Below are 26,042 nucleotides of genomic sequence, written 5' to 3'. Positions count from 1 at the left end.
GGTAGCAAATTATTCTACATTATGGTGTAATTTCTACCAGGCAAACGTGAAAGCAACGTATCACTTAAACATAGAAACTACTTTGCTGTACACACAGTCCCTCAAAATGTAGGCCTCTACAAGTTCTAGGCAAAACCTACGAAAATAACTGTCTACTAATATTAAAATATATTGTTTAATCCAAACTTTATCATAAATGCATACAAAGCCCTGCGTGTACTAAAAGTGACACAATTCAAATATTCAGGCAGAAATGTAATGTGCATTAAAAGTGAAGAACGAGTGATATTAGGCTAGGCTACATTGTAAAAAGTGGCCTGCTCAGATTGGTGGAATCAATACAGATAAGCAATGTAACCAATCTGGTAATGTTCCTGACACATTAAATACAATTCCCGTATTACCCGATGGTATCCGGTTACAATGTACCTCATATCCTCGCTGCTGACCTCTGACAGCCGCTGCCTCCCCCCCTCACAAACACGGAAGCAGCATGGCGTCAAGTAGCAGCAGCGGCGGCAGCTCCGAGGTGCAACGAATTGCACAGCAAAGATTGAGAATAATCGCTGGACATCTACAGAGACCTGCGTACGATGAATCGGGGATCGTTGCTATGGAGTGCAAAGCTGAAGAAAGCAGATCAGATGTTGCCAACACACAGAAGACGTTGCCGAGGAGGAGGTAAAGGCTATGATGATGGAGAGCTCTCGCTGTCATGTGTCCGTCTGCTAGCTATTAGCTTGCATTGTGAGCTAAGAGTTTAAATGGCATGCATAATTAGTCACAACAGTAACTGAATACAGTCCACTGTCGTCTTAGTGTAATTAGACTGCCGTAGCACATTTAAGCACTGCTTCATAGCTTTAAAACTTGGCCCGCTAGCTTTGCTGGTAGCGGCTACTCTGAATGCGATTCATTCATAAGTGGGTGCGGCGGGTGGGCAAAGACGTGGTTTGGTAACACATCATTTTTGATCGATAAATAGGACTAGTTCTATCAAACGAAATCGATATGTTGTTGAGAGGGGAAAGTATTTTAATTAGTCTTCTGTAATGCAATAATTCAGAAACAAGCTGGAATAGAGAGACGTCGATAGCCTACATTTCAATATTTCCGCCCATTTTTGACCGGTTAGTCATGTACCGGTTGACAGAGGCCAGCTTATTAGTGCGTCAGGCTAAGGAATGTTTTTAAAGTTTGCCAGCCTAGTTGCCAAGATACTTTGACGCCCTATTGTCTTATCATATCCATAACAAAAGCAACGAATATGTGGTTGTTTTCCGTTGCTAATATGGGTCATTCTGGGACACGTATTCCCTTTCATTGGTAAAATAGTAAGCATTAACAAAGGAGAAACGGAGAAAGTTCGTCCGGTAGGATTACAACTTTCCCCCATAAAACTGTGATCGGATTGGACAAGAGCTTTGGTGGCCTGACTCTCAAACAGGGTTGCGAAAAAATCTGCTCCTTTCAGGCGGGGCAAGTTCCCTCTCACGGTGTACTGACATCTAGTGTCATAAAGCAGATAAAGCAATGACCTCAGTGCAAAGTTACATATCTGAATTTACCAACAGTTTGTACAAATGGCCTTGCGAAACTTGATCACAAGTCAACCTGATGCTCTGATTAAGAGAGGTTATGGAGTTTGAGACGTGTTTCGTCTTGAGTTGTACCCAAGGTAACAGTTGACTTATAAAAGTTAATATTTTGAGCAAAGTTATTGTGGCTACTTGGGAGGTTATGAGAGATTATGCATGCCTGAGCTAGTGTTGAAATATATTTACACTTTTCTTCATTTAACAGATTTGATCCCAGGTGAATGGCTATGAATAGTCCATAAAGAAAGCACAACTGATCAATAATCAGAAGGGTTTATTTACAAACAGAAAGGTCTAATAGTCAGAGACTACTAGACAGATACTTCTAGGCCTATTTTGCTTTTTTCCCTCACATGTAATATCCTCTTAATTTGAGTGTAAAGTTAAATCTTTGAAAAATATACATTCATTACAGAGTATGTTAGTATTTGGCATGTGATATTGTAGGCAGGCCTTTTGGCATCTGTGTGCCCAGCTGAATTGGGTCAAACTCCCTCCAGTGTCACCTGGAAGTTATTTGGCATCATGTTTGCTCCTTGAGCATCATAGCGTGAAATCAACTGTTTGGAATGGTTGTTTAGAAGCCAGACTTGAGAGATTCAGGCCTGAATCCTTAACTATAAACACTGTTCACCTAGATAAATATTCAGTACACCCCTGAACCGGTCACGGCTGTAGACAGTATTTGAATTCCAACAGCCATGATGTCATGTTTGGTGACGTGCTCACACCCCAATGCATCACACCAGGCTTTGACTGTAGATCAAACAGTGGCATGAAAAGCATTTCGCTGTCTCATTCTCACTCGTAAATTACAGGCCTGAGAAGTTTTGCCAAACACTCATAACTTTTGTCGCTACACTGTTAGCATACAAGACTTCTCGTGTGCCTTGAATTATGAAGATGTTATGGCAAGGAGTGGCTATGATATGGCTATTATTACAAATAATAACTGTGGTTCCTTTCGAGTCTTCTTCCTTTGTGTGAGCTCAACAGCAAATGCTCACTGATAAGCAGTCCCTGTCAGCATAGGTGGTTGCTGGTTAGGGAAACGTCGTCTGGAAGGAACCGGGTTGGCCATCCTGCGAACGTTACCACGGTAACGGGGACTGTGGTTGCCGTCTGTGCCCCGGCCACAGGAGAACGGCGGTCGCCCGGGGGAACACTGTGCTCTCGCTGTCCCTGCCGGCTGTCCCCGAGGCTGAACACTGGCAACAGACACAGTGTATCCAGGGCAAAGTTCGACACCACTCGTCCTTGACTGGGGGGGGGGTTTAAAGAGATCCAAAACAAAAGATTGCGGAAGGAAGTCCCGATATCTGGGATGATGGCGGTGTCTGGATACGCAAGGCCATGCAGCCTTTGGATAAAGTTGGTCCTTGGACTGTGTGTGTGTGGCGTTTGCCTGAGCCGAGTGTCCTGTCTTGGTCTGAGAAGGGTTCACACACGGTGAACTTGCTTGACACCGGGTTCTTGTTTTCCCACAGGCAGGAAGTGATGAAATGGAATGGCTGGGGTTACAGTGACTCCAAATTCATCCTCAACAAGAAAGGCCAAGCGGAATTCACCGGCAGAAGGTACCGTCTTTTGCTTTGCAACGTTCATGTATGCATTACACAGGTGTCGAACCCTGGTATAACTGAACATTATTAAACCATGAGATCTCACACTGACTTTATTAATACCACTAAGAAAAATACCCCCCTCCCCCCCCACCCTTACACAATTCAATTCCATGGTACATTGACCTGTAAACTTTCTCTTACTGGGAGACAAAGTGAGTCTGAGTGGAGATATCATGTATCTCCACACCTCATGCCTTTGAGGAACTCCCCCCCCCCCCCCCCCCCGGCCAGCCCCATCCATGTGGTGCTACTGCCATCTAATGGCAGGCATCTGCAGAGAACATTTAAACACATCGGAGAAGGTCAAACAGCATGATAATCAGTCGTCTGAAAAATCCCCTGGTTGCGTTGGACAGATAATGTGTTGACTTGACAACTCAATTTCCCCCAAACGAGTGAGAAGTGAAACGCAACGCGCGTTGAATTATGTGGATCACTTATGAATGTTTATTTTTTTATCCCCCCCCCCCCATCTCTCTGTGTGTGTGTGTGTAGAGAAACACAGCCTAACGTTTCCATTCTGTGAAGTGACTGAGCAGGCTTTCAATTGGCACAGGCACCAGAATGGATCGCTCTGTCATCTGGCCAGCCGTCAACCTCTGTTCTACAGCTTTATCTTTGTCTGGCATGATGGAGGCAGAGGAGGGGAGGCAGAGGAGGGGAGGCAGAGGAGGGGAGGCAGAGGAGGGGAGGCAGAGAGGGGGAGGCAGAGAGGGGGAGGCAGAGAGGGGGAGGCAGAGAGGGGGTGGCAGAGAGGGGGGAGGCAGAGGGGGGAGGCAGCCTGTTATTGTTCTTTGTCTCTTCCTCTTTAGTTGTAAGGGTGATGTACGACTTATGAACGGACAGCCCTGCCTGTCGGAATCAAAAAGAAGCCAAGGCGCCCAGATCGAGGTGTCTGGGTTTTGAGTAATGGCTTGGATGGTACAGGATGTTGCACAGCAAATGGTTTTTCCCTCTTGGAAGCTGTAAGCTGTATCAAACGGCGTCTGCGTGGCTTCTGTCACGTTTCCTCAGACGAAACGTCGTCGGACGAGACGACTTGGAGGACACTGGAGGGAGGAGTGAAAGTCAGAGAGAAATTCCTCCTCCCCCTCCTCCCCTCCTCCTCCAGAACCTTCTATGACAGAGGCTTTTTTCATGAAGGGCTGTGTATCATGGTCTGCTGGACAAAGGCACACCACAGTCCCCCTAATGGGCTGGTCGTCACAGTGCCAGCAGCTCACTTATACAGGCCGAGGTGGCGATGGCACGGCCAGCGCTGTCGCCCGGCCCGCCTATCAACCTCCTCCGACACCAGCTGCACACACTCCCAACCCATGACGGACGCGGCAATGCTAACCCGCGGCAATGCTAACCCGCGGCAATGCTAACCCGCTGCAATGCTAACCCGCTGCAATGCTAACCCGCGGCGACTCCCAGACGAAATGCCAAGAATCCAAGTGTGTGTGGGGGGGGGGGGGGATGGGGGTCTTATTTGGTCCCAGAAGTGGTCTTGTGTGAGGAAGTAACGTGTGTTGTGAACTGCTCCCTCTCCCAGGTACAGCCTCAGTGGGATGATCCTGCCCAGTCTGAGGGAGTGGATGGAGAAGACGTTTGCCACGAGCATGCAGCATAAAAACGTGGCGATGGTGAGCGTCGACCGCCGGCCAAACCCTCAAACCCCATGCGTGAATCACCACGACGACGACAGCAGTTGCTTCATGACTCTCTCTCCCCCCCCACACACCCCCTGTGTCTTTGTTCCAGCCGGTTCTGAATGCCAGCTCTGTGCAGCCGCCCTCCCTGAACCAGCCCTTCGTGGATGAACTCAAGTCCTTGGGCGTCCCCTTCTCCCTGGACGCCGAGGACCGGGTGTTCCGGGCCCATGGTGAGGCATTCTGGGAAGGCCCCCCAGAGGGGCCCCCCCGCAGGAGAGGCGCGTCACTCCCGGCACGCATCTCACCGGGACTCAAACCCGCACGCGTGTGTTCTTGTCGTCCACAGGGCACTGCCTGCACGAGATCTTCGCCCTCCGGGAGGGTCGCGTCGGCCGGACCCCCGACATGGTGGCGTGGCCAAGTGAGTTCCGTGGCGACACTCTTCATCTCAGGGCGCGGGGTGATTTAAAGGGTTAATCTCTGCCGAGGTGTGGGAGTATTAATATGTATGAGGGGAATGTTAATAAGAAGCGCCGGGGGGGGGGGGGGACACACGACATGTGACACCTGACACGCCCGCGCTCCCAATGGCGCCCCACGCCCATGAATTATGACGCTGGGATTGGTTTGCTGCCGTTCAGACCCGGCGCTATTTCATCATGCAAATGAGTGCTGACTGGTGGCTGAAACTTGATTAGCAGGCTCATAATCGGCCAGCAAATCACCCGGACCCTGTAACAGCATCCAGGATGGGGGGTGGAAGTGAGGGGGGAAGCTCCACAGATTTTTTTTTTTGCTCTCTCAAATGCCCCTTTTCGAGTGTGGCTTCACTCACTCAGTTCCTGTGTCCGTGGTGCGAAAAGGGGAGTTGTCAGCTTACCCCTTGGTCGTGGTCGTAGATCTGTAGCAGGGTTTAGTCTGTTATCCTCGCCTCAAAGCCCTGTTGTTTTGATTGGACGGCAGGGGCGGGTTTGAGTCGAGGTGTTTCTCATTGGCCCGTAAGACTGCTTGTGCCCGGTGAAGCGTGTCTATGTAGGTGGATATTACTGCCCCCCCGCCCCCAGATGGAAGGTCGGTGGGGGCCGTGATTGGCCAGAGCGAGAGAAGCTTCTCGGTATCGACCTCTTCCTCAGGGACCCTGGTCTTCATGCTCTCTGGCTCCATCGTAAGACCGCCCTGGGCAAATCTGGGCCATCTCTCCCTGGAAGCCCCCCCTGCCTATCTGCCTGTCTCTCTACTCTCATCGCCCCGGGCCTCATGACTGTTTACTGCCTCCCCAAGACCCAGCTTCATGTGGCGTTGCTTATTTCCTTTGCCACATGAGCACTCCCGTCATCTTGCTAATGCAAATTTATGTGCGGCGTTGCATGGTTTTACTGGCTTTCGGTCGATGTGTGCTGCAACGATTGTGTTCTCTGTCTCCGTAGGCTGTCATGACGACGTGGTGAAGATTGTGGAGCTGGCCTGCAAGCACAATGTTTGTCTCATACCATTTGGTGGTAAGTGCCTGATTGTGGCAAAGCAATGTTATCACTCAGCGTATTACATATCTTCAGTGAAGTGGTGTGGCGATCATGGAAACGCCCCCTTTTCACTCCCACCACACCCCCCTTCCTCACCTCCACCCTCATCTCTCCCTCCCTACCCTCCCCCATCCTGTCCTCATCTTTCACCCCCCTCCCCCTCCCAGGTGGGACCAGTGTCTCCAGCGCTCTAGAGTGCCCCCCCGAGGAGACTCGCTCCATCGTCTCCCTGGACACCTCCCAGATGGTGGGTACCCCCCTGTCACTCACCCCCCCCCCCCCCCCCCCAGAGGAGAGCTGCACACGACACGCGCTCCCCTCTCTGAACCCTCCAGCGGCAGACCACGGCTCCCCTCACGACCAGGGTCGTGTGGTCGTCGTTCCGGAGCATTCACTTCAACGCGAGAGGCCCCACAGTACCGTAAACCCAGTTCTGCCGAACGGGGGGGGGGGGGGCCGCGCCAGGCTGATATACGACCCGTCCGGGCACTGCGAGGGCCATGCTGGGCGTGGCCGGGGGCGTCATCGGCACCAGGGAGCCGTGTGTCAGGGTCAGGGGTCGCACAGGGCCAGGGCCAGGCACATGAAAGGCACAGCAGGACAGCATTAGACTATTTATTACTGGAGCGGAGAGATTGATGGCAGGTGTGTGTGTGTGTGTGTGTGTGTGTGCGCGCTCACGCTGGGATGAGGGTTTATGGGAGCGAGTGATGAAGGGGGGGTGACCTTTAGCAAACCTGCATGAGTCAGTGCATCACACTACTGAAACAGGCTACTGATACACACACACACACCACAGCAACATCAACCCCGCATCTTGCCCTAAAAGAACAATATTAATTATATACATTTACCAAACGCTTTTATCCAACGCGGAGCATGGCGCAGGGGGGATTCGAACCTTGGACCTCTTGATCTACTGTTCAAGATATCGCAACTTTTGTGCCGTTTTTTGTTCAGTCTTTTCGAGCCTGGGATATATTTGGTGGTAGTATTTCAGGGAGGGAAGACAGTTTTGCAGAACAGCGAGGATAGCCATGTGTTGGTGCTGCCGATACGACTATGGTGTGTTGAAATTCCTCCCCCTCTAACCTGAATCAGATGTGTGGAGTTTAAACCCACCACGTCAGGCCCCGTGCCATAGAAGAGAATTGACTTTGTGTGTTTGTGTTGCGTAAACGATAAAAGTTTACAACCTTTTTCTTCATGAATTTCACCCCCCTCTCTGCAGAACCGAATACTGTGGATCGACGAGAAGAATTTAACTGCCCATGTTGAAGCTGGCATCATCGGACAGGATTTGGAGAGATTAGTGAGTGTCAGCATCCACACACCTAAACCACTTTCTAACCATCTCCCATAAACAGCCAGAATGCACGGAGCTGCGTTGAGTTGGCGGTCGCATCCTTTTCTATTTTCCTTGGCAGCCGCTTGAATACAAAGCGACATACAAATAGTGCGCGTGGAACGCACAGCAGAAAAGAGAAAAGAATCAGAAGTATGTCGAAAAACAGTACGTCGGTGTTCAGGGTCGAGGAGTGGTCTGAACTCACCAGGCCGAGTTAACACGACTCAGCTACCAGGCCGAGTTACCACAGCTCAGCTACCAGACAGCTGTAGGCTTCACCTGGTGTCCAACAGGCCCGGCCTCCCCAGCCTGGCTCTGGGGCAGGGCTGGAGAGGCTGGGAGCAGGGCTCTGTAGGAGAGGCCGGGGGCAAGGCTGGCCTCCACAGCGGAGTAGTGAAGGGTATTGGTGTAGATGGGAGGGGGGGGGGGGGGCGAGCAGATGGCCCCATCAAGCTCATGCAGAGGAATGGAGCCGGTGCTGGTGTGCAGGAGGGCGTGAGCGCCATCCCAAACAGGCCGCACCTCCACGCGTCCACGGCCCCGCGTGACTGGACAGATGGCAGCGCGTTAAAAAGCCGCCTGCCGGGGGAGCAGGGGAATAAAGCGAGGCTTCGCTACACTACCGTCACCTGGATGAGAGAAGCCGTTAGGGTGAGCCAGGCCGGGGGGGGGGGGACGACGACGAGACAACGAGCTAACCCCCGCCCCTCCGTCACGTTTCTTAGCGGTTGGTTTATTTTGGGCGGTTGTAAAAGTCCATGATGTCATAAAGGGCAGAGTTTGGAGCGTAAAACGCTAACGAGGCCGCAGTTACGCCCAACGACGACGACGGGAGGAATTCGGTCGAGTTAAAGTAGCGAGCGTTTTTGTCAAGCCGTTGAGTTTGGAGTGCGCCTATGAATGCTGATCGGTGTTTTTGAATCGACTGTTTTAATATATATATTTTTTTGTGACTTTTCCTGTTTCCCCTCAGCTCAACGAGAGTGGCTACTGCACGGGCCACGAGCCTGACTCCATGGAGTTCAGCTCTCTGGGAGGCTGGGTGGCCACCAGGGCCTCAGGCATGAAGAAGAACATCTATGGAAACATTGAGGACCTGGTAAGTGCTGTGGCTCCCTCCTCCCCAGGACCCCTCCTCCCCAGGACCCCTCCTCCCCTGGCCCCCTCCCCCCCTGGCCCCCTCCTCCCCTGGCCCCCTCCTCCCCAGGCCCCCTCCTCCCCTGGCCCCCTCCTCCCCTGGCCCCCTCCTCCCCTGGCCCCCTCCTCCCCAGGCTCCCTCCTCCCCTGACTTTGCAGTTTAGGGTTGGATTGGCTAAACTAGGTTGGCCTCCACTCTGGTAGTCGGCATAACTGCTTCATAAAGTCCGCTTCCCCCGCTAAAATGAAGCATTGTTCAAATGCACTTTCAAACATATGTGCTTTAAAACCGAAAACCTCACTTTTCACTGTAAAGAGTTCAAGCGTATCAATCTTTGACTTCTTGGCCCATGATGTCACCACCGTTTCCAGCCTGTGAACCTGGAAGTGGCCCAGGTGTGCAGTAGCCTGGATGTTGGCGTTCGGTTTGCTCTGTGTTGGTGCTTCAGATCAGCGAGTGACGGCTGCTGTGTTCCTGTGCAGGTGGTCCACGTCAAGATGGTCACCCCTAAAGGAGTGATCGAGAAGAGCTGCCAGGGGCCGCGCATGTCCACTGGGCCTGACATCCACCACTTCATCCTGGGCTCTGAGGGTACGAACCTCCCCCCCCCTCCCGTGTGTGTGTGTGTGTGTGTGTGTGTGTGTGTGTGTGTGTGTGTGTGTGTGTGTGTGTGTGTGTGTGTGTGTGTGTGTGTGTGTGTGTGTGTGTGTGTGTTGCATGCTTGCTTATCAGGGCAGCAGCACCAGGCTAGCTCTCACACTGCTTGTCAGGTGAACATTAACTAGGGCTTGTGGGAAACCGCCTCAGCGACCAGGCTGCTGGTGAGGGGCATCACCCCCCCTCTCCCCCTCCCCCACATGCCCTGTCCTTGTGTAGGCCCGCACAGAATCCTGCCATATGCCAGTTCCCCCCCACATAACGAGAAGCTGGAGGGAAGCTTGGCACCGTCATGTTAAACAGATGTGGGTACAAACTCGCTGTTTGCCCCCTGAAAAACTCTGCAATCTGCTCACTGCCTATGCAGCAACCGGGACAGAGATCTCCATTTGTACTCATTAGAATGGTGTTCCATGGATGGTTAATGCACATCTGTCTGCGGACAGGGGAGGGTGTTCCATCAAGTCAAATCATCCCTTTTTATGTGACCTTTGCTTCGGTGCTGTGTTGAGCAGACACGGTACAGGCTTGTGGTGTTTGTCTCCCAGGCTTGTGTCGGTAGCCAGGTCTCTGGGAGGAGGGTGTGGGAGGAGGGGGTGGGTCTCTGGGTGGAGGGTGTGGGAGGAGGGGGTGGGTCTCTGGGAGGAGGGTGTGGGCCTGTGTGTGTGTTTGTAGGTGGGCTTACTGCTTGCCCATGCTTGTGGGGGGTCGCCCCCTCCTGGGTGTGATTAGAATATCTCCCTGTGCGCCTCCACCGGCCCTCCCTCCCTCCCTCCACACTGACACTTTGCTCCGACACCCCAGCCGTGAGATCAAACCCCCCCCCCCCTCCCCCTGCCTGCTTCAAGGGAAGACATGAACGTCATTAGCAACCACTACAAAGCCTGTCCTCATATCTGATTCACCAGCCCAGCCAGGGTCGCCCCCAATCTCCCTGACCTTGTTGGGGCCTGAATGCTGATGTCCTCCACAGCAACACGCCGTTATAGTGTGATTGGAACGATCCATAATCATCTGTTGGTGTTTTACCCCAAGGCTTCTCAGCCATGGACAGTGCTGGGCAGATGTGTGAAGCCACACACACACACACACACTCCTACCCTCAGGTCCTCCTCATGTCTTCATGGTGGCGCTCTGTCCTCTGAGCTGATCTCCTCTAGATAATCCTGGCTGGAGGGATGTCAGCTGGTCAGGGAGGAGAGCACTCTGCCTCCTACTGCCCCCTACTGGCTCACTCTGCCCCCTACTGGCTCACTCTGCCCCCTACTGCCCCCTACTGCCTCACACTGCCTCCTACTGGCTCACTCTGCCTCCTACTGCCTCCTACTGGCTCACTCTGCCTCCTACTGGCTCACTCTGCCTCCTACTGCCTCACACTGCCTCCTACTGGCTCACTCTGCCTCATACTGGCTCACTCTGCCTCCTACTGCCTCCTACTGCCTCCTACTGCCTCCTACTGCCTCACACTGCCTCCTACTGCCTCACACTGCCTCCTACTGCCTCACACTGCCTCCTACTGCCTCCTACTGCCTCACGCTGCCTCCTACTGGTTCACTCTGCCTCCTACTGGCTCACTCTGCCTCCTACTGGTTCACTCTGCCTCCTACTGGTTCACTCTGCCTCCTACTGGTTCACTCTGCCTCCACTACCAATCTAGGCACAGGACACCCCTGCCTTTATTTACCTCTCCATCACCCCCTCTTTGTCCGTTCAGTTATTTAAGCTGCAGAATGTTGCACAACGTTGTTCATTTCCCGGTGGAATATTTGAACATGACGCTAGACAGAAGGAAACTCCGCACACTGAAAGAATGGCATTTGGCACCGTTGTACCCTGACTGTGCTTGAGTAGGGTTGGTCTTGATTTAGCTGCGATTCATAAACATTTACAAAGCCGTTAGCAAGGCATCTGTTTTCTTTTAATGTCTTTGGTAATTATATACGCGCGAGACGCTATCGAAAGCTCCCATTTCGGTCTCCCTCCCTCGGAATGATGAAGTGGGTTTGCCGAGTTATGATAGTTTTATTGAAAGTTCTTTACGACGAGGGGTTATCACTGTTTACTGGAAATCGTTAAGACGAACGTGTCGTTAGTGTCCCCGCAGCGCTGTACTGCGCTGAGGCAGTTTGTGAGCGGCGGTGTTTGCGAGGGAGCTTGGAGAGCACAGTCGCTGGCAGCGCTACCTCTCTAGCTCCCTGTCGGTGTTCACCTGTTTTCAGCACGACGGCGGTTAACACGCATCCCTTCTCTGCTCCGCCAGGCATGTTTCACCCCTCCAACCCTCCCCGCACACCCCGAATCACCAGCTAATGACGCAGTTTATTTCCTCCTAGATACAATCCGCAGCTCTCCCTGGCTCCTGTTGTAGTTGTCTGAGAAACACGCTTCTAAATTGACGACTAATGTGGTCATTGGGCAGGAGAGCTGTACCAGACAACTCTTGTCTGGGTGGGGGAGATTACACACACACACACACACACACACACACACACACACACACACACACACACACACACACAGGTAAATGAACCTGGAACATGAGCCTAGTAGCAGCAGACATGTAGTTGATACTCTGAAGGGTCAGGGAGGCCAACTGGGGCCCCCCGAGGGCCCTCTTCATGTTGGCCCCCTTTGATACGGCTCTGCTTTACCTCCCTCCAGCCAGGCCTGATAAATCTAGCCTGGCCCTCCTCCTTTGAGCTTGCAGGAAACTGGATCCCAGGGGTGGAATGTTGGCCTGGGTCACCACGACAGGTTTGGGGCCTGTGGTTCTCTGCCCTCCTTCTGTCCGCCAGAGGGAAGCCAAGGGGAACTCCCTCTCTCCTCCCCCCAGCTGACGTGTGTGTGTGTGTGTCCCTGTGCAGGTATGCTGGGCGTGGTGACGGAGGTGACCATGAAGATCCGCCCGGTACCGGAGTACCAGAAGTACGGCTCTGTGGTGTTCCCCTGCTTCGAGCAGGGCGTGGCCTGCCTCAGACAAGTCGCCAAACAGGTACCCGTGCCCCCTACCCCCGCTGCTTCTGTGGGGGGAAAGGCACACAGCTCCCGCTCTCTGTTTACGTCAGGCCAACCTCACCCAGCTAACAACATTGCCCCGACTGCGCTAGGCTAGGCTAGGCTAAGCGAGTTCATTTTAGCAGAGCAGAGGAGACCTTTACAACACAAACAAGGCTGTGTCTCTGATGTCATCACCTACAGTACTGTTATTGGTTACTGACGGTGTCAGCCAACGTCTATTGGGAGGTTCCAATAATGGGTTCACCTTCATTTCCATGACAATAACCGCAAAAGATGTGTTTGTGACTAAGGAGTTATATCGACTGGGCTGATCAATATGGTACTGGGAAGAGGCGGGGCAAGCGGTGAATGACAGGTTCCCAATGTGTTAAGGAGGAATACGTTTCAACACGATGAAGAAACGTCCCTTTTAGTCTCTGCTCTGCGGCTGTGTGTGCAGTGCTGATGCAGCCGGTATCGATGAATACGCGCAACAAATTAATGCCGCTCGGCTCGTTCCACCTCCAGAAACGAGTCGTGTTTTTTAGAGCTCACCGCGAGGGTATCGACCTCGGCCTCACAGCCTCCTGGGAGCAGAGAGTCGGCTCTATATTTAACTATGAAACCTCGTTGACTGTCTTTTGTTTAGTTTTTTTCTCTCAAAAGCCTTTGGTCGAACTTAACTTTACACCCACTTGTGTCTGTTTTGTGCGAGTGAAATGACTTGCGTGTCCTGTTTTCCAGAGATGTGCTCCAGCATCCATCCGGCTCATGGATAACGAACAGTTTCAGTTTGGTGAGTCGCCCCAGCCCTTTCGCAGCGTCAAATCCCAATGTTCCATCGTTTGCATCCGTGTCATCCATGCTGCGACGCGCTCTCTCTCGCGTCCACTCCGTCGCTTTGTGGAACCTGGTTTGACTGGTCAGGAAACTGTCACATCTCCCGTCCTCCACCTCAGCCGGGCCGAGGAAGTTGCACCGTGGCTGCGCGCGGGCATGAAAGTTTTTGTGAACTCAAACCATATCCTTCCTCTACTCACTGCGCATGAGTACGGTTTGCTCCGGCGCAGTGGAGTGTGAAGAGAGAGGCTGGCACAACATCCGGGCCTTCGCCACTCTGCTGCGTACCAGGAAGTATACATTTGATCATTACAGCGCCGAGAAACAGCAGTCTGCGCCCGCTCCGCAGTGGCACAGTGAGAAATGACCTTGGCTACAATTAAGCAGCTCTCATATTGAAGTTTTATGATGTTGTTTCTTGAGGTCTGGTGGAATGTATTTGGCATCGCCCAGAGATCTTTGTAAAGTTCTTTTCTCTCTGGGGATCTCATTAGCGCCTCTATATTTTCCTATGCAGTATGCACTTCTTAGCATTAAGTAGGCAAGACAAAGCGACTAGGGTTTTTCGCTAATAAGTAAAACTCCTGGCTTTTATAATACCTTCTTGGGCTTATTAGTGCCTTGTCCTCCCTTTGAGTCATGTGGGCTTTAGAGTAGAGACTTGACGTATTCACAGCTGGCTGTCAGACCGTGACAGCGAGCGCAATGTTCAGCTGTGCTACCTGATTGTCTGATGAAAAATGAGACGGGTGTTTAGGACGTGGGCACTAAGGCCATGCGTGGAAACTTGAACAACAAAAAGACAAGAAGTGGGTGTGATTCACCCCGTGTTTAATTCTCTGTTCTGGTCAGTGAGTATTTATTTAATGAGTGTGTCGGCTGCAGGGGGACTTGAAGACCCTGGATCGCACGTGGAACGGCGACAATTAGGACACTAAGTGATGAGCCGACCTGGGAGGAAGCCAAATAAATGAACTGTTAAGTCACCACGGCAACGCCCGGGAGTTTCCGTCTGTGATTGATAGGCGTCCCCTCCCCCCTCGCCCCCCCCCAGACTCCAGTTCTCACTGGTCCGCGGGCGCTTTGTGTGTCCAATCAGGAATAAATCAAAAAACGTGCGGGTGAGGAAGACTGATTTCGCCGTGTCATCCCCACTTCCCCCTCGGAAAGACCCTGATTTATAGTCCCTGTCGCGGGCAGCCACTGGGCCACTTACAAGTTATTCAAATGTTGCCGTTTATTTTCCTCCTTTTGTTCAAAAAGCCAAATAAATCTGACGCCATGGGCCTGATCCGACGCTGGAGGAAACGGGCAGGGCACAGGCGCGCCAAGTGGGGCTAAATGTGTGCGGAGATGATAGGAGCTGTAGGTCAAAACTGACAGAGGTGTGCTTGCCGTTGGAACGGGAGGGAGTTGACCTTTTCTGTTGGTGTTTCGGCAGGCCACGCGTTGAAGCCTCAAGTGTCGTCAATCTTCACATCGTTTGTGGATGGGCTGAAGACGTTCTACATTACAAAGGTAAAAAAAAATATATATATATATTTGCAGTGCCAGCCCCACTTATTTGGTTCCGTATAGACAGTTTTACAGCGTCTGGTCTCTGTTGAACCCAGTTCAAAGGATTCGACCCCCACCAATTGTGCGTCGCCACCCTGCTGTTCGAGGGGGACCGCGAGAAGGTCCTGCAGCACGAAAAACAAGTTTACGACATCGCTGCCAAGTTTGGGTGAGTCGCTTCTCACACTCCCCCCCCCCCCCCACACACACACACACACGGAACGTTCCTCTCTGGGGTCTGGAACACCGGTCTTGTGGTTCTCCCCTCGCTTCCCCAAACGCTTAAAACTTTGATCAGTTTGGAACACGGGTCACTGGCCAATCACAGAGCACCTCCTCGGAGAAAGCGTCCTCTGATAGGTCCGCGGCGCCGAGCAGACGGCCGGGGGTGGAGCCGGTCGTCTGGCAGAGGGAGCGTTATGGGGTGCCGGGGCGAGATGGTTGGGGGGTGTGTGAGCTTAGACTGTGGGGGGGGGGGACCAGAGGCCGACCGTAAACAGCCCGGTGATGGATCACCCCTGCCTGCCCCCCTGGCAGGCCTGCTGGTGGGGAGGGAGGGAGGGGTGGCTGGGGGTCGGGGCACTGTGTCCTGAGTGGGGGGGGGGTGGGGTCGGATCTGTAGGGGGATAGGGTGAAGGCCGAAGGAGCCGTGACTGAATGATTGTGTGGTAGATGGATGGAGGTCTTGAATACGTTCTTATCAGTCAGAAAGGGACGGTTCTTTTCCATCTATCCTCTACCTCCATCCTCCTCCTCGATCATCCTCTATTCTCTCCCTCGATCATCCTGTCACTCTATCCTTCTCCCCCCCCCTCGATCATCCTCCTCTTTCATCCTCAATCCTGCTCTAACCGCTAAGCTGGGCTCGTTTCTCTTCCACGTTCACCTGTATTACATAGCTTCAGGTAACCATGGTTATTTTCCAGATCCCTGTTCCACACCAGCTAGGCTAGTACAGCCCCCCACATCAGGAATACTAACAACCGATCCATTTAGACGCTTTTATCCAAAGCAAAGTACAGCACGGGGGATTTAAACCTGCCACCTCAGTCAAATGCTCTACCCACCGAGCTACACAGGAAGCACCCAGTTCCACAACAGGAAGTCCACCAGTCCACCCCATTAGAGAGGAATCGGGGAACACAGAGAACTATTCCCCTCCACTTCAGCCGCCAGGCTCCTCGTCAGCACAACGGGCCCTCGTTAAAACAAGCAGAGGTGTGTGTGTGTGTGGATCTGGGTGTAACCTTATGGATTGTGTATTAGTGTGACGAGCGCGGCCCAGCCACACACACACCATCCACAGTCCCCCCTGGCTCCACCCAGGACCAATTTAAGAGCCCCGTCGTTAGGGGAAGGTGTCGCCATGCCGCTGGGCCTCCCGTTAGTTCAAACAAATCATCCTAACCTATCAGGCTGAGGTTAATGGATGAGGGCGATCCTCATAGGGGGCTCCTCGTCCACTGTTGGGGAAAGCAGGGCCAGTCGATCAAACGATTTCCTAATGAGCGTACCCTGATTAGTTAGGGCAGTGGACGAACATTTGATTATCCTCTGTGGTTGATGGATGTAGGGGCTGACCTGAGGGGGGGTTTGGGGGGGGGTTTGGGGCACCATTGATCTGACCACTCTGGAACTGACTGGCAGCTGTGTTCAGGGGATGGAGGAGGGGGGGGGGGGCGTGCACCAGGATAAAGAAGTGTTAAATATTAACCCCCTTGTGTCTGCTTCCAGGGGCTTGGCGGCCGGAGAGGACAATGGGCAGAGGGGATACATGCTGACCTTCGTCATCGCTTACCTCCGGGTGGGTCATCCTCCGCTGTTCTCTCTGGGGGGTGACAGGCGGGGGGCTGGGGGGGCAGGGCTCTGACTGGAGCCCTGAGTAATGACAGGAGAGGCAGGGGGAGGGGGGGGGACAAAGACCCGGGAGATCCTCTGTGTGAATCCTGTCAGGCTCTATCTGGAGAGCTCCTAACTGTGTTCTCCTCTGGAGAGCTCCTAACTGTGTTCTCCTCTGGAGAGCTCCTAACTGTGTTCTCCTCTGGAGAGCTCCTAACTGTGTTCACCTCTGGAGAGCTCCTAACTGTGTTCTCCTCTGGAGAGCTCCTAACTGTGTTCTCCTCTGAAGAGCTCCTAACTGTGTTCACCTCTGGAGAGCTCCTAACTGTGTTCTCCTCTGGAGAGCTCCTAACTGTGTTCTCCTCTGAAGAGCTCCTGTTTGTGTTCTCCTGGGAGGGTCACGGTGTCCTGTGCTGCTTTGTCCACACCAGACCCTTTCACACCATGCCCTGCCACTCCCCAGCTAGCTGCATCCATCAATCGTTGGTGAGTCACTGATGGATTTCTCCCTCTCTTGTTTTCCCTGAAGGATCTGGGGATGGACTACTTTGTGATCGGGGAGTCCTTTGAGACGTCCGTGCCGTGGGACAGGTGAGTAGCGTGTGGGGGATGGTCCTCTCTTAGCCGCCGTGTCTGTGAGGCGGCCTGGGGGGCATTTCTCCTGGCTCTCTTCCCACACAGTCAGTTTAAACTGACATTCCCCTCCCCCTCACTTGTCTCTCTCTCTTCACCTCCGCCTCTCTCTTCTCTTCACCCCCACTCTTCTCTCTCTCTCTCTCGTTCTCTCTCTCGTTCTCTCTCTCTCTCGTTCTCTCGTTCTCTCGTTCTCTCTCTCTCTCGTTCTCTCTCTCGTTCTCTCTCTCTCTCGTTTCTCTCTCGTTTCTCTCTCTCTCGTTTCTCTCTCTCTCTCTCGTTCTCTCTCTCTCTCTCTCTCTCGTTTCTCTCTCGTTTCTCTCTCGTTTCTCTCTCGTTTCTCTCTCTCTCGTTTCTCTCTGTCCAATGTCTCTTCTCTGTTCTGTCTCTCTTTTCCTCTCTCTCTCCTCCCTTCCTGGCTCCTCTCTGTTAGCATTGGCGGCGCCAGAGTCAGTCAGAGACGCTAGTCCATGCGCGCTCGCCGGGAGAGGGAACCCTCCCTGCTCTCATGCTCACCCCCCCCCCCCCCTCCCGTTCCCGGGAGACATCACCGTACTCCACCGCGACACGCCGCCCGAGCGGTGACGCCCCGGAGGCGTGGTGCGAGCGGCCGTGTATCAGACCCACAGGGATACTGGGCCCCTGTGTTTACGCTGCCCAATAGGGGAGACCGGGGGATGTCAGGCGTGCAGGCGAGCATGTATACCTGGCTCATTACCTCTCCTCCTCCTCTCTGTTCTGCACTGGGCCGCATGTGTGATGCTGATGGCCGTTAACCGCCAGGGAGAGCTTCTCACGGCGACCCCGGCACTCCCCATTATGTCCCCGTGTGCTCCCCTTGGCTGCTCACTGCTGTCGAAGTGTGGGGAAACACACACACACACACACCAGCCACACACACACACCACACACACACCCACACCCACACACACCACACACACCTCCTTCTGTCAGGCCGCACTGTAGGCGTGCTCATGTTTCCCCACAGCATCATTGATCACTGAAAACAACATGGTTTTGTTTGATTCACAGCTTGTTTGTTTGTTTGTTTGTTTGCTGTCTGTGTGTTCAGGGTGTTGGACATCTGCCGGAACGTGAAGGAGCGCATCACCAGGGAGTGTAAAGACAGGGGCGTCCAGTACCCAGCCCTGTCCTCCTGCAGGTAGCTCACCTACCAGACTGACTAGACCTTAGGACCCCTGCAGGCAGGCAGGCAGGCAGACAGACAGGCAGACAGGCAGACAGGCAGACAGGCAGACAGGCAGACAGGCAGGCAGGCAGGCAGGCAGGCAGGCAGGCAGGCAGACAGACAGACAGACTGCTCCCTGCTCAGAGTGGACAGATTAGGCCTCAGCCTGATTATGCTCCAGCCATTCATTTCCCGGCTGCCGTCTGTCACAAGATTGATTTGTCCGTTTAACCTCTGTGTGTGTTTGAGCGTGAGGGAGCAGGCTCGAGGAGCAGAGGTTGTTCTCACAGGGGACAGAAGAGCGAGAGCGAGAGCAGCCAGCTCCAATCCGTCTGAAACACAGGAATGGATTGCCTTTCTACACGTATTTTAAATCTTTAACGTGGACAATTTGGACTCTTTCGATTCAATTTGAATTTTAAACGTGACAAATGGCTTCTGGCGTTGTCTCCCATCTCTCACCGCGTGTGACAACTGACACGCCTAAGTAATGAATGTAGCGCCCAGTTCCTTAGTCATGTAAAGTGTGGCCATATTGTAATGGATGGTCGGGTGTCACATAGTCGCTTGCTCGCTGAACAATCGTGAAATGTGGCTCGGACGATCCAGTGAGATCGTGCTGATGGCCGTTTAATGTCCCGATAATGTGACGTTATGAGAGCTGGCAGACCCCGGTGCTCATTTTGAGCGAGGGAATGGAGGTCAGGGGTTCAGAAGAGAGGCCCAGCCTCCTCACGCCTTCTCACCGCCCTCCAATTACAGCGGAGAAATTGCGTTTACCGTCGTGAAACTGGCTAGCTCAACCACAACCAGGGGGCTTCACAGGTTCATGGAGAAATCATTTCCACAAGGAGAAGAGAGGGGGGGAAACCAATAATGCATTTAAAAAAAACTAAAAACAATATGCTTTATTTCATCCTGTGAGGGTGACATGTTTGTGCGGTGGTTTCAGGGTGACCCAGACCTATGACGCTGGAGCCTGTGTCTATTTCTACTTTGCCTTCAACTACAGAGGACTGGCCGAACCGGTGCATGTGTACGAACAAGTGGAGGTAACTCACACTGCCCTCACACACCAACACCCCCGAGTTTATTACACAGGGTTAACTTCACGGTGATATACTCACACGGTCCGTATGGGTTTGAAATGTTGACGGTTGAAGTGGCTTGTTCCCCTGTCCCTAGCATGCCGCCAGAGAAGAGATCCTGGCCAATGGAGGAAGCCTGTCTCATCACCACGGAGGTACCTAACAACCACCATCCAATCACAAACACACACACACACACACACTCTACGCGTGCTTGTGTACTTTGTGGGATCTGTTTCATCACAAGGCCTACTAGGTAGGGAGGGGGCGTACTGCCCTGTACATTAGGTTTGCGGGTCCAAGTGAGAGAGCAGGCACAGAACCTTTCTGTAAACATATATTTGGTCCAAGGAGATCATTCATTGCTTCTTTCACAAATCCAAACATGTTTCCCCCCCCCCACCGCCCAGCTGACAAATGGCCGCGCTTTGGCTGTTTGTTCGTTTTCAGCGGCGGCCAAATGAGACGTGAGAGGAGGGAGGGGAGGGGGGAGGACAGGGTGGAGGGAGGGGAGGACAGGGTGGAGGGAGGGGAGGACAGGGTGGAGGGAGGGGAGGACAGGGTGGAGGGAGGGGAGGGGGGAGGACAGGGTGGAGGGAGGGGAGGACAGGGTGGAGGGAGGGGAGGGGGGAGGACAGGGTGGAGGGAGGGGAGGGGGGAGGACAGGGTGGAGGGAGGGGAGGACAGGGTGGAGGGAGGGGAGGGGAGGGGGGAGGACAGGGTGGAGGGAGGGGAGGGGAGGGGGGAGGACAGGGTGGAGGGAGGGGAGGGGAGGGGGGAGGACAGGGTGGGGGGGCCTCTATCAGGCCCAGACAAAATGGCCGCCTTATCTATATTGCCATCCGCCTGGCCGCTTTCATACACCACGTCGGGCCATTCATCACGCCTGTCCAAAACGGCATGCAGGGGGACTCGGTACTGTGATATGAAATCACAATTTTTCCTGAGAGGTTGGGTTGGGGGGGGGGGGGTGGGTTCAAAATTAAAAGATGGCTAATAAAAGGAGGAGCCCGTGTCTGGCCCGGGCGTAGGTGAAGCGGCTGTCATCAGCTTGTGTTTACTGACCTCCAAACAGTGGCCGGGCCACCCTGATCACAGAGCCTGGGGGTGGAGGGGGGGTGGAGGGGGGGGGGTGGAGGGGGGGGTGGAGGGGGGGGGTGGAGGGGGGGTGGAGGGATATTGATGCGGCTCCTGTGTGTGTGCGTGTGTGCGTGTGGGGCCCCCCCACTCTGTAATTGTGATTAATAACAGTGGGCCTTGCTATCTGGGCGCAAACAGGCTGGTTTGTCTGCCCACAATCAGGGCTTGACAAATGGAGCTAGTTTCGCTGGGTTTGGTGTATCAAGGAAAACAGATGTAGTCTGGGGGAGGGGAGGTGGGAGGGCGCGGCGGGAAATATACATTTTTGTAACCTGTGTTTACACCCGGCTGTGACTCAGGTGTGTGTGTGTGTGTGGGCAGGGGGCAGGTTTGTTCGAATTCCATCTACTCTCAGCAGTCCACTGCTGACTATGATGGAGAATAAGTTATATTTAATTGTTTTCTCTGTGTGTGTGTGTGTGTGTGTGTGTGTGTGCTCTTACCCTAGACAGTCTTTGAAATGTGTATGAAACGGTCCCGTCAACGTTAGGGCCCCCCCATCTCAGGGGTGCGTTTCCAGTTCAGACGCTGGGTGTAGAATGTCCTGTCAGTGTTGTTGGAGAGCAGAGGGAAATGTACTGCTTAACCAGGTCAGCGGCGTTGCAGGAGAGTAGAGCTGCTTGCCATCCATCTCTCTGAGAGTCATCCATCCATCAGGCCTGCCCTGCAGCCCCCCGCCCCCCAGCCAGGCTCCCCCCCACGCCCCCCAGCCAGCCCTCCTCCCCCCTCCAGCCAGGCCCCGAGCCCCGCCCCCCCACCATCACTGAGCTCAGCCCCTCTCTCTCCTCCTCTCACCCTCATGTGTCAACACCACACAGCCTTGCAGACCGGGAGGCAGGTGTGTGTGTGTGTGTGCGTGCGTGCGTGCGTGCGGGGAAAAGGGGGAAGGCTGACAGAGTAGGGGAAGAGGAAAGAGACTGAAGTAGAGAGAGAAAGGGGGAAAGGGAAATGCGAAGAGAGAGCCAAAACAGAGAGGGGCCGAAAGAGAGGTCTGGGTGTAGAGAGATGGCCCCACCCTGGACCTCCACTCTCTCCGGGAGACCAGACCTCCCCCGAGCTGGTGTCTCTGCAGAACGTCAGACCTCACACTCTCTCACACACACACACACACACACACGTGTATATACTCGTACTCAATCATTCACTTACTCACCTACACTCACTTATACAGTCACTCCCCACTTTTATACTGGCTCAGTTACACACACACACACTGACTGACACACACACTGACTGTTTCACTCAGTCCCTGCCGCTCAGGTCGCTGAACACGGAGCAGCAGGAGGAAGTTAGCACACTTCCTTTCCCTTCATTAGCCCCGCTCTCGTCGATGAAGACTCTCCCCTTAGCAGCCCTGAACACTCGCCTGCCAAGGCCCTGCATGTCCCCCCCCCCGTCATATCTAAGTCACTCCCCGTGTCTCTGTCCTGTCTCAGCTGTGCCAGCCGGCCCCCGCTAGATGGATGACGATGGCGGGCGAAAAGGAGGGAACGTGACAAGATAGATGTGTAAATTATCGCCGTGATGGGGGCAATGATGCACTCCCAGCACCTTCTGTTTTGTCTTCTCCCTGGGTGGAGGGAGGGGGGTGGAGGTGGGACAAGGGGAGGGGGAGGGAGGGGAGGATGGGAGGGGGAGAGCAGGCTATTTAGTTAGTTACAGAGTATCGGCTGATTGGGTGACTGACTGGCCCTTCTGTCGCTATCGGGGGAGTGTGTGTGGCGTGGCCCCCGCCCCCACACCCGGTGGCCCCCTTGTCTGTCTGCCTTGTCAGAAGACAGGGGGGGCCCACGGCTGGTCTCCATCTGGAGCCCTCGGCCTGCCGGCGCTCAGCGTCGCTGGTCTTGGCGTCTGATTACATGGCGCCCTCCCATCTCCCATGATGCCCTGACAGGTAGCTACAACCCCTCTCTCAACACACTCAATTAACGCGGAGGGGTTGGCACGCTTCAGCACCAATCAAGCAGGGAGGTGTGTGGGTGTGCTAGGTAAATAAATAACGAAAGTGGTATCTCCCCCCCCCCCCTCCCTCCCCCTCATCCTTTTCCATTCGAAGGCCAGCTTTATCGGGTTTCAGATACGACTTGTGCAGCTCAGGGGGCCTTTAGTCACCTGGAAACAGGTGTTTCGGACAGTACGGTTCACGTGGCTGTGTCTGGGAGTGTGGCGCAGGCTGCTGGACAGTGTTCCATGCTAGTTAATGGTCATCCAGTCCTGTGCAGCCAGTCAAGGGCAGACTGTCACTTTCAGTCGTGCCTCTTCTCTCTCATGGGGTACGGAGGTGGTGCCCAATGTTTAAAATGACACATTAGCCTGCTCTCGCTAACCCCCCCCCCCTTCCAGACACCCTCACCCCCCCAGACACCCTCACCCCCCCAGATTTGGAGCCTGTCTGGCCGTGTTTGGGCCCCAGGGCAGGACCCAGCCCTGAGCCGGGGCACCCAGCCAGAACCACCGTCGCAGAGGACAGTGTGTCCCCCTGCCACCCCTGCCCACCAGGCTGCTATCTGAGGGGAGGAGCAGAGAGGGAGGGAGGGGGGGTAGCAGAGGGAGTGGGGGGGGGGGTAGCAGAGAGGGAGGGAGGTAGGGGGAGGTAGCAGAGAGGTAGGGAGGGGGGGGGAGCAGAGGTAGGGAGGGGGGGGGAGCAGAGAGGTAGGGAGGGGGGGGGGAGCAGAGGTAGGGAGGGGGGGGGGAGCAGAGAGGTAGGGAGGGGGGGGTAGCAGAGAGGTAGGGAGGGGGGGGGTAGCAGAGAGGTACCCCCCCCAGGCATCAGGGGTCTGATCTGGGAGCGAGTAGAATGGGGGGGAGGGAAAGAGGTAGAGAGACAGGGGAGAGAGGGGGAAAGAAAGGAAAGAGAGAGAAGAGGAGAGACAGGATAGGGAGGAAGGGAGGGAGAGGGAGAAAGACGGAGAGAGAAAGGAAAGAGAGAGAAGGGAGAGAGAGTGAGAGTGAGAAAGGAAGGAAACAGAGAGGGAGAGAGAGAGGGAGGGAGAAAGAGAGGGAGGGAGAGAGGGACAGGCGCGCGCCGGCCAGCCGGCCCCTCCTCTGGGAACACGGACCCTAATGAGTGTGATAGTCTGCTGAGCTCCATAAATCATGCCACGCAAAACATTTCTCCTCTCTGAATAAAAGCATTTATCACCTTCTGTTTATTCACTCACACTCGCAAGATTGATTGGTTTCCAAGCAACCCGCTGAGCAATCAGCCGTGCCCAGTCCTTTCTTTTCCCTCCTTTCTTTCCGTCTTCCTCCCGCTTCTTCTTATGTTATGTTGTTTTGTTTTTTTTTACTTTCAGTTGGGAAACTTCGGAAGGAGTGGATGAGAGAGACCGTCTCCAGTGTTGGCATGGGAATACTGAAGTCTGTCAAGGACTACGTGGATCCTGACAACATCTTTGGCAACCGGAATCTGCTCTAATTCCTTTTTTTTCTTTTTCAACCCACCTTTTTTGTCTCACTTTTCTAACAGCCTCTTGTGCAATTTCGATTCATACTTCATGTGAATTTGTAAGACTGTGTCTTTTCCCTCTTCCTCGCCGTTCGAGCGAAAGACGACGTCAGCCGCCGATCTCTTTCCGGCCTCATCTTCATCCTCCTCCGCTTCCCACTCTGCTTGACCATGTCTGTGTAGCACTTATCCTGCTGTAGCAATTGTTGTGTCTGAGAAGGAGTTCGTAAGTTAGTGCGCAGACGCCATCGTGGGCCTTGGGGGTCGAGCGGTCCAGAAGGAGCTACTGTAGACGGACAATTTCCAGCTCCACTCTAACCCCTGCCATGGTCATGGCCTCTTTCACTGCACAGGATCTAAAACACTGTCGATATACTCATGTTTGCCTATGATGAAATTGTCGTGTGTGTGTCCCCCCCAAAGAAATGCCAATTAATCATGAACATCCTTTTTTTTTTTGTCAACATTTAACTGTTAGTCGTTGTTTGTGGCAGTCCGATGCCATGTGCCTTTCAACAGCTCTGCCTGCCCTCCCTTCTCTGCACACTTCCTGTCTCTGAGCTGCACACTTCCTGTTGCCCAGTGGGGTCCGTGTGTGAGCCCCGACTCGTCTTTTGTACGTCGTGTTCTTGAACCACGTCCATGTCGTTCTGCTCCTCCTCCTGTGAGCTGGGCCTCCTCTTCACGTGACCCCGCCCACCCCCTCACCTCACCCCCCCCACCCCCCTGTTGTTATTGCCACATGAGATGTGTGTTCTGTGGTTGGACCTAACAAAGATTTATATTGTGAATTGTGCCTCTGTTATAAAAACTGTACCCTCCTGCCCAAGCGACAGTCATTGGATTTACAAACAGAAGACGAGAGAGAGTCACCTAATAGCTTGTCGTTTTGTCTTTGTCACTGAAGGGTTTGATTGCACGGCAGGGCAAGACTAAATCCAAATTGAGTCATCTGTGCTCTCATGTGAACGCTTTAGAAAAGTTGTCTCCATCCTGGTGCCCTTGGTTACACCAAGTCCAGGACACCTCCAGAACTGTACACACGCCACGCCAACATACTGTATGTATGCGTTTGTACATGCTGTAAAGACAAATGGAACACGTTTAGTAATAAACACCCACTTTTTTTTTTTTTTTATCAGCACATGCACAATACTATTCCCAGAAGCCATCTTTAGAAGTCTTTTTTAACTTGATTGATATTTTCCACTGTTAGTTACATGTATCATATTCAACACTATTAAGTTACTAATGTCCAATGCACTGTTTCATATCATGTTGCTTACTGCAGGAAGAAAAGAGAAAAGAAAGTTGGTGTGTCACCCAGAAATTCACCCAGACACAAAATACCCTCGTGGTGTGATGACGAGGTCAGTTCCACTGTGTGTGGTGTTTGCGGTCGGCCGACAGCTGAGCGGGGCCTTTGTCCCTGGTCACCGCTGCGTGTGCGGCCGTGTTTGGCTTCTGTAGGGGAGTCCTTGTTCCCCTGCCTGGTCCCTACCTTCACCCCCACCCCCCTGTGCACAGGGCCACTCTGCCCTCCTGTCATCGAAGCGGGTTAAGGAAAGGGCAGGGGACAGACCTCACCCTGGCGGACATTTTCGAAACTGTTTGACGCTTTGACTTCCTGTGACAGTTTGCGAAAGCCCAACTTGAATGAGAAGCTTGAGAATCTAAATGTTACTGATGTACCTGCCGATGTTTTTCCACTTCTCTTGATAATGTATTAACGTGATATTGCATTTTGTCAATGCTGTTTGTGCAATAAATACAACCAAAAATCGA

General features: G+C 53.5%; 1 protein-coding gene across 3 annotated transcripts; it reads left to right on the top strand.

Annotated features, from left to right (window-relative positions):
- Window positions 1-464: 464 nt before the first annotated feature.
- agps (alkylglycerone phosphate synthase) lies at window positions 465-26,042 on the top strand. Of its 3 annotated transcripts, none has more exons than XM_084689791.1 (22): window positions 465-681; window positions 3,086-3,175; window positions 4,761-4,851; window positions 4,970-5,090; window positions 5,207-5,281; window positions 6,288-6,359; window positions 6,551-6,630; window positions 7,615-7,695; window positions 8,705-8,830; window positions 9,352-9,460; window positions 12,391-12,518; window positions 13,268-13,319; window positions 14,805-14,881; window positions 14,977-15,089; window positions 16,655-16,724; window positions 17,289-17,350; window positions 18,465-18,554; window positions 19,534-19,633; window positions 19,767-19,824; window positions 24,106-24,873; window positions 25,165-25,317; window positions 25,549-26,042. In XM_084689791.1, the coding sequence occupies exons 1-20, from the start codon at window positions 494-496 to the stop codon at window positions 24,225-24,227; spliced, it is 1,905 nt and encodes a 634-aa protein (XP_084545917.1). In that variant the 5' UTR covers window positions 465-493; the 3' UTR covers window positions 24,228-24,873; window positions 25,165-25,317; window positions 25,549-26,042. The 3 variants fall into 3 exon arrangements, with proteins under 3 accessions (XP_084545917.1, XP_084545916.1, XP_084545918.1); XM_084689790.1 differs by having other exon boundaries at window positions 24,106-24,921; XM_084689792.1 differs by lacking the exon at window positions 465-681 and adding an exon at window positions 1,483-1,678 and having other exon boundaries at window positions 24,106-24,921.

Source organism: Hypomesus nipponensis, chromosome 23 (assembly GCF_054491055.1).
Source record: "Hypomesus nipponensis isolate SF chromosome 23, ASM5449105v1, whole genome shotgun sequence".
Classification (NCBI taxonomy): Eukaryota; Metazoa; Chordata; class Actinopteri; order Osmeriformes; family Osmeridae; genus Hypomesus; species Hypomesus nipponensis.
Note: the sequence above shows the minus strand (reverse complement) of the source record. Positions and strands in the feature narration are given on the sequence as shown.

Coding starts and splice junctions, on each gene's coding strand:
- agps (XM_084689791.1), top strand. CDS start 494: ATGGCGTCAAGTAGCAGCAGCGGCGGCAGCTCCGAGGTGCAACGAATT. Junction 3,176..4,760: donor GCGGAATTCACCGGCAGAAG/GTACCGTCTTTT, acceptor TCCCTCTCCCAG/GTACAGCCTCAGTGGGATGA. Junction 19,634..19,766: donor ATGTGTACGAACAAGTGGAG/GTAACTCACACT, acceptor CCCTGTCCCTAG/CATGCCGCCAGAGAAGAGAT.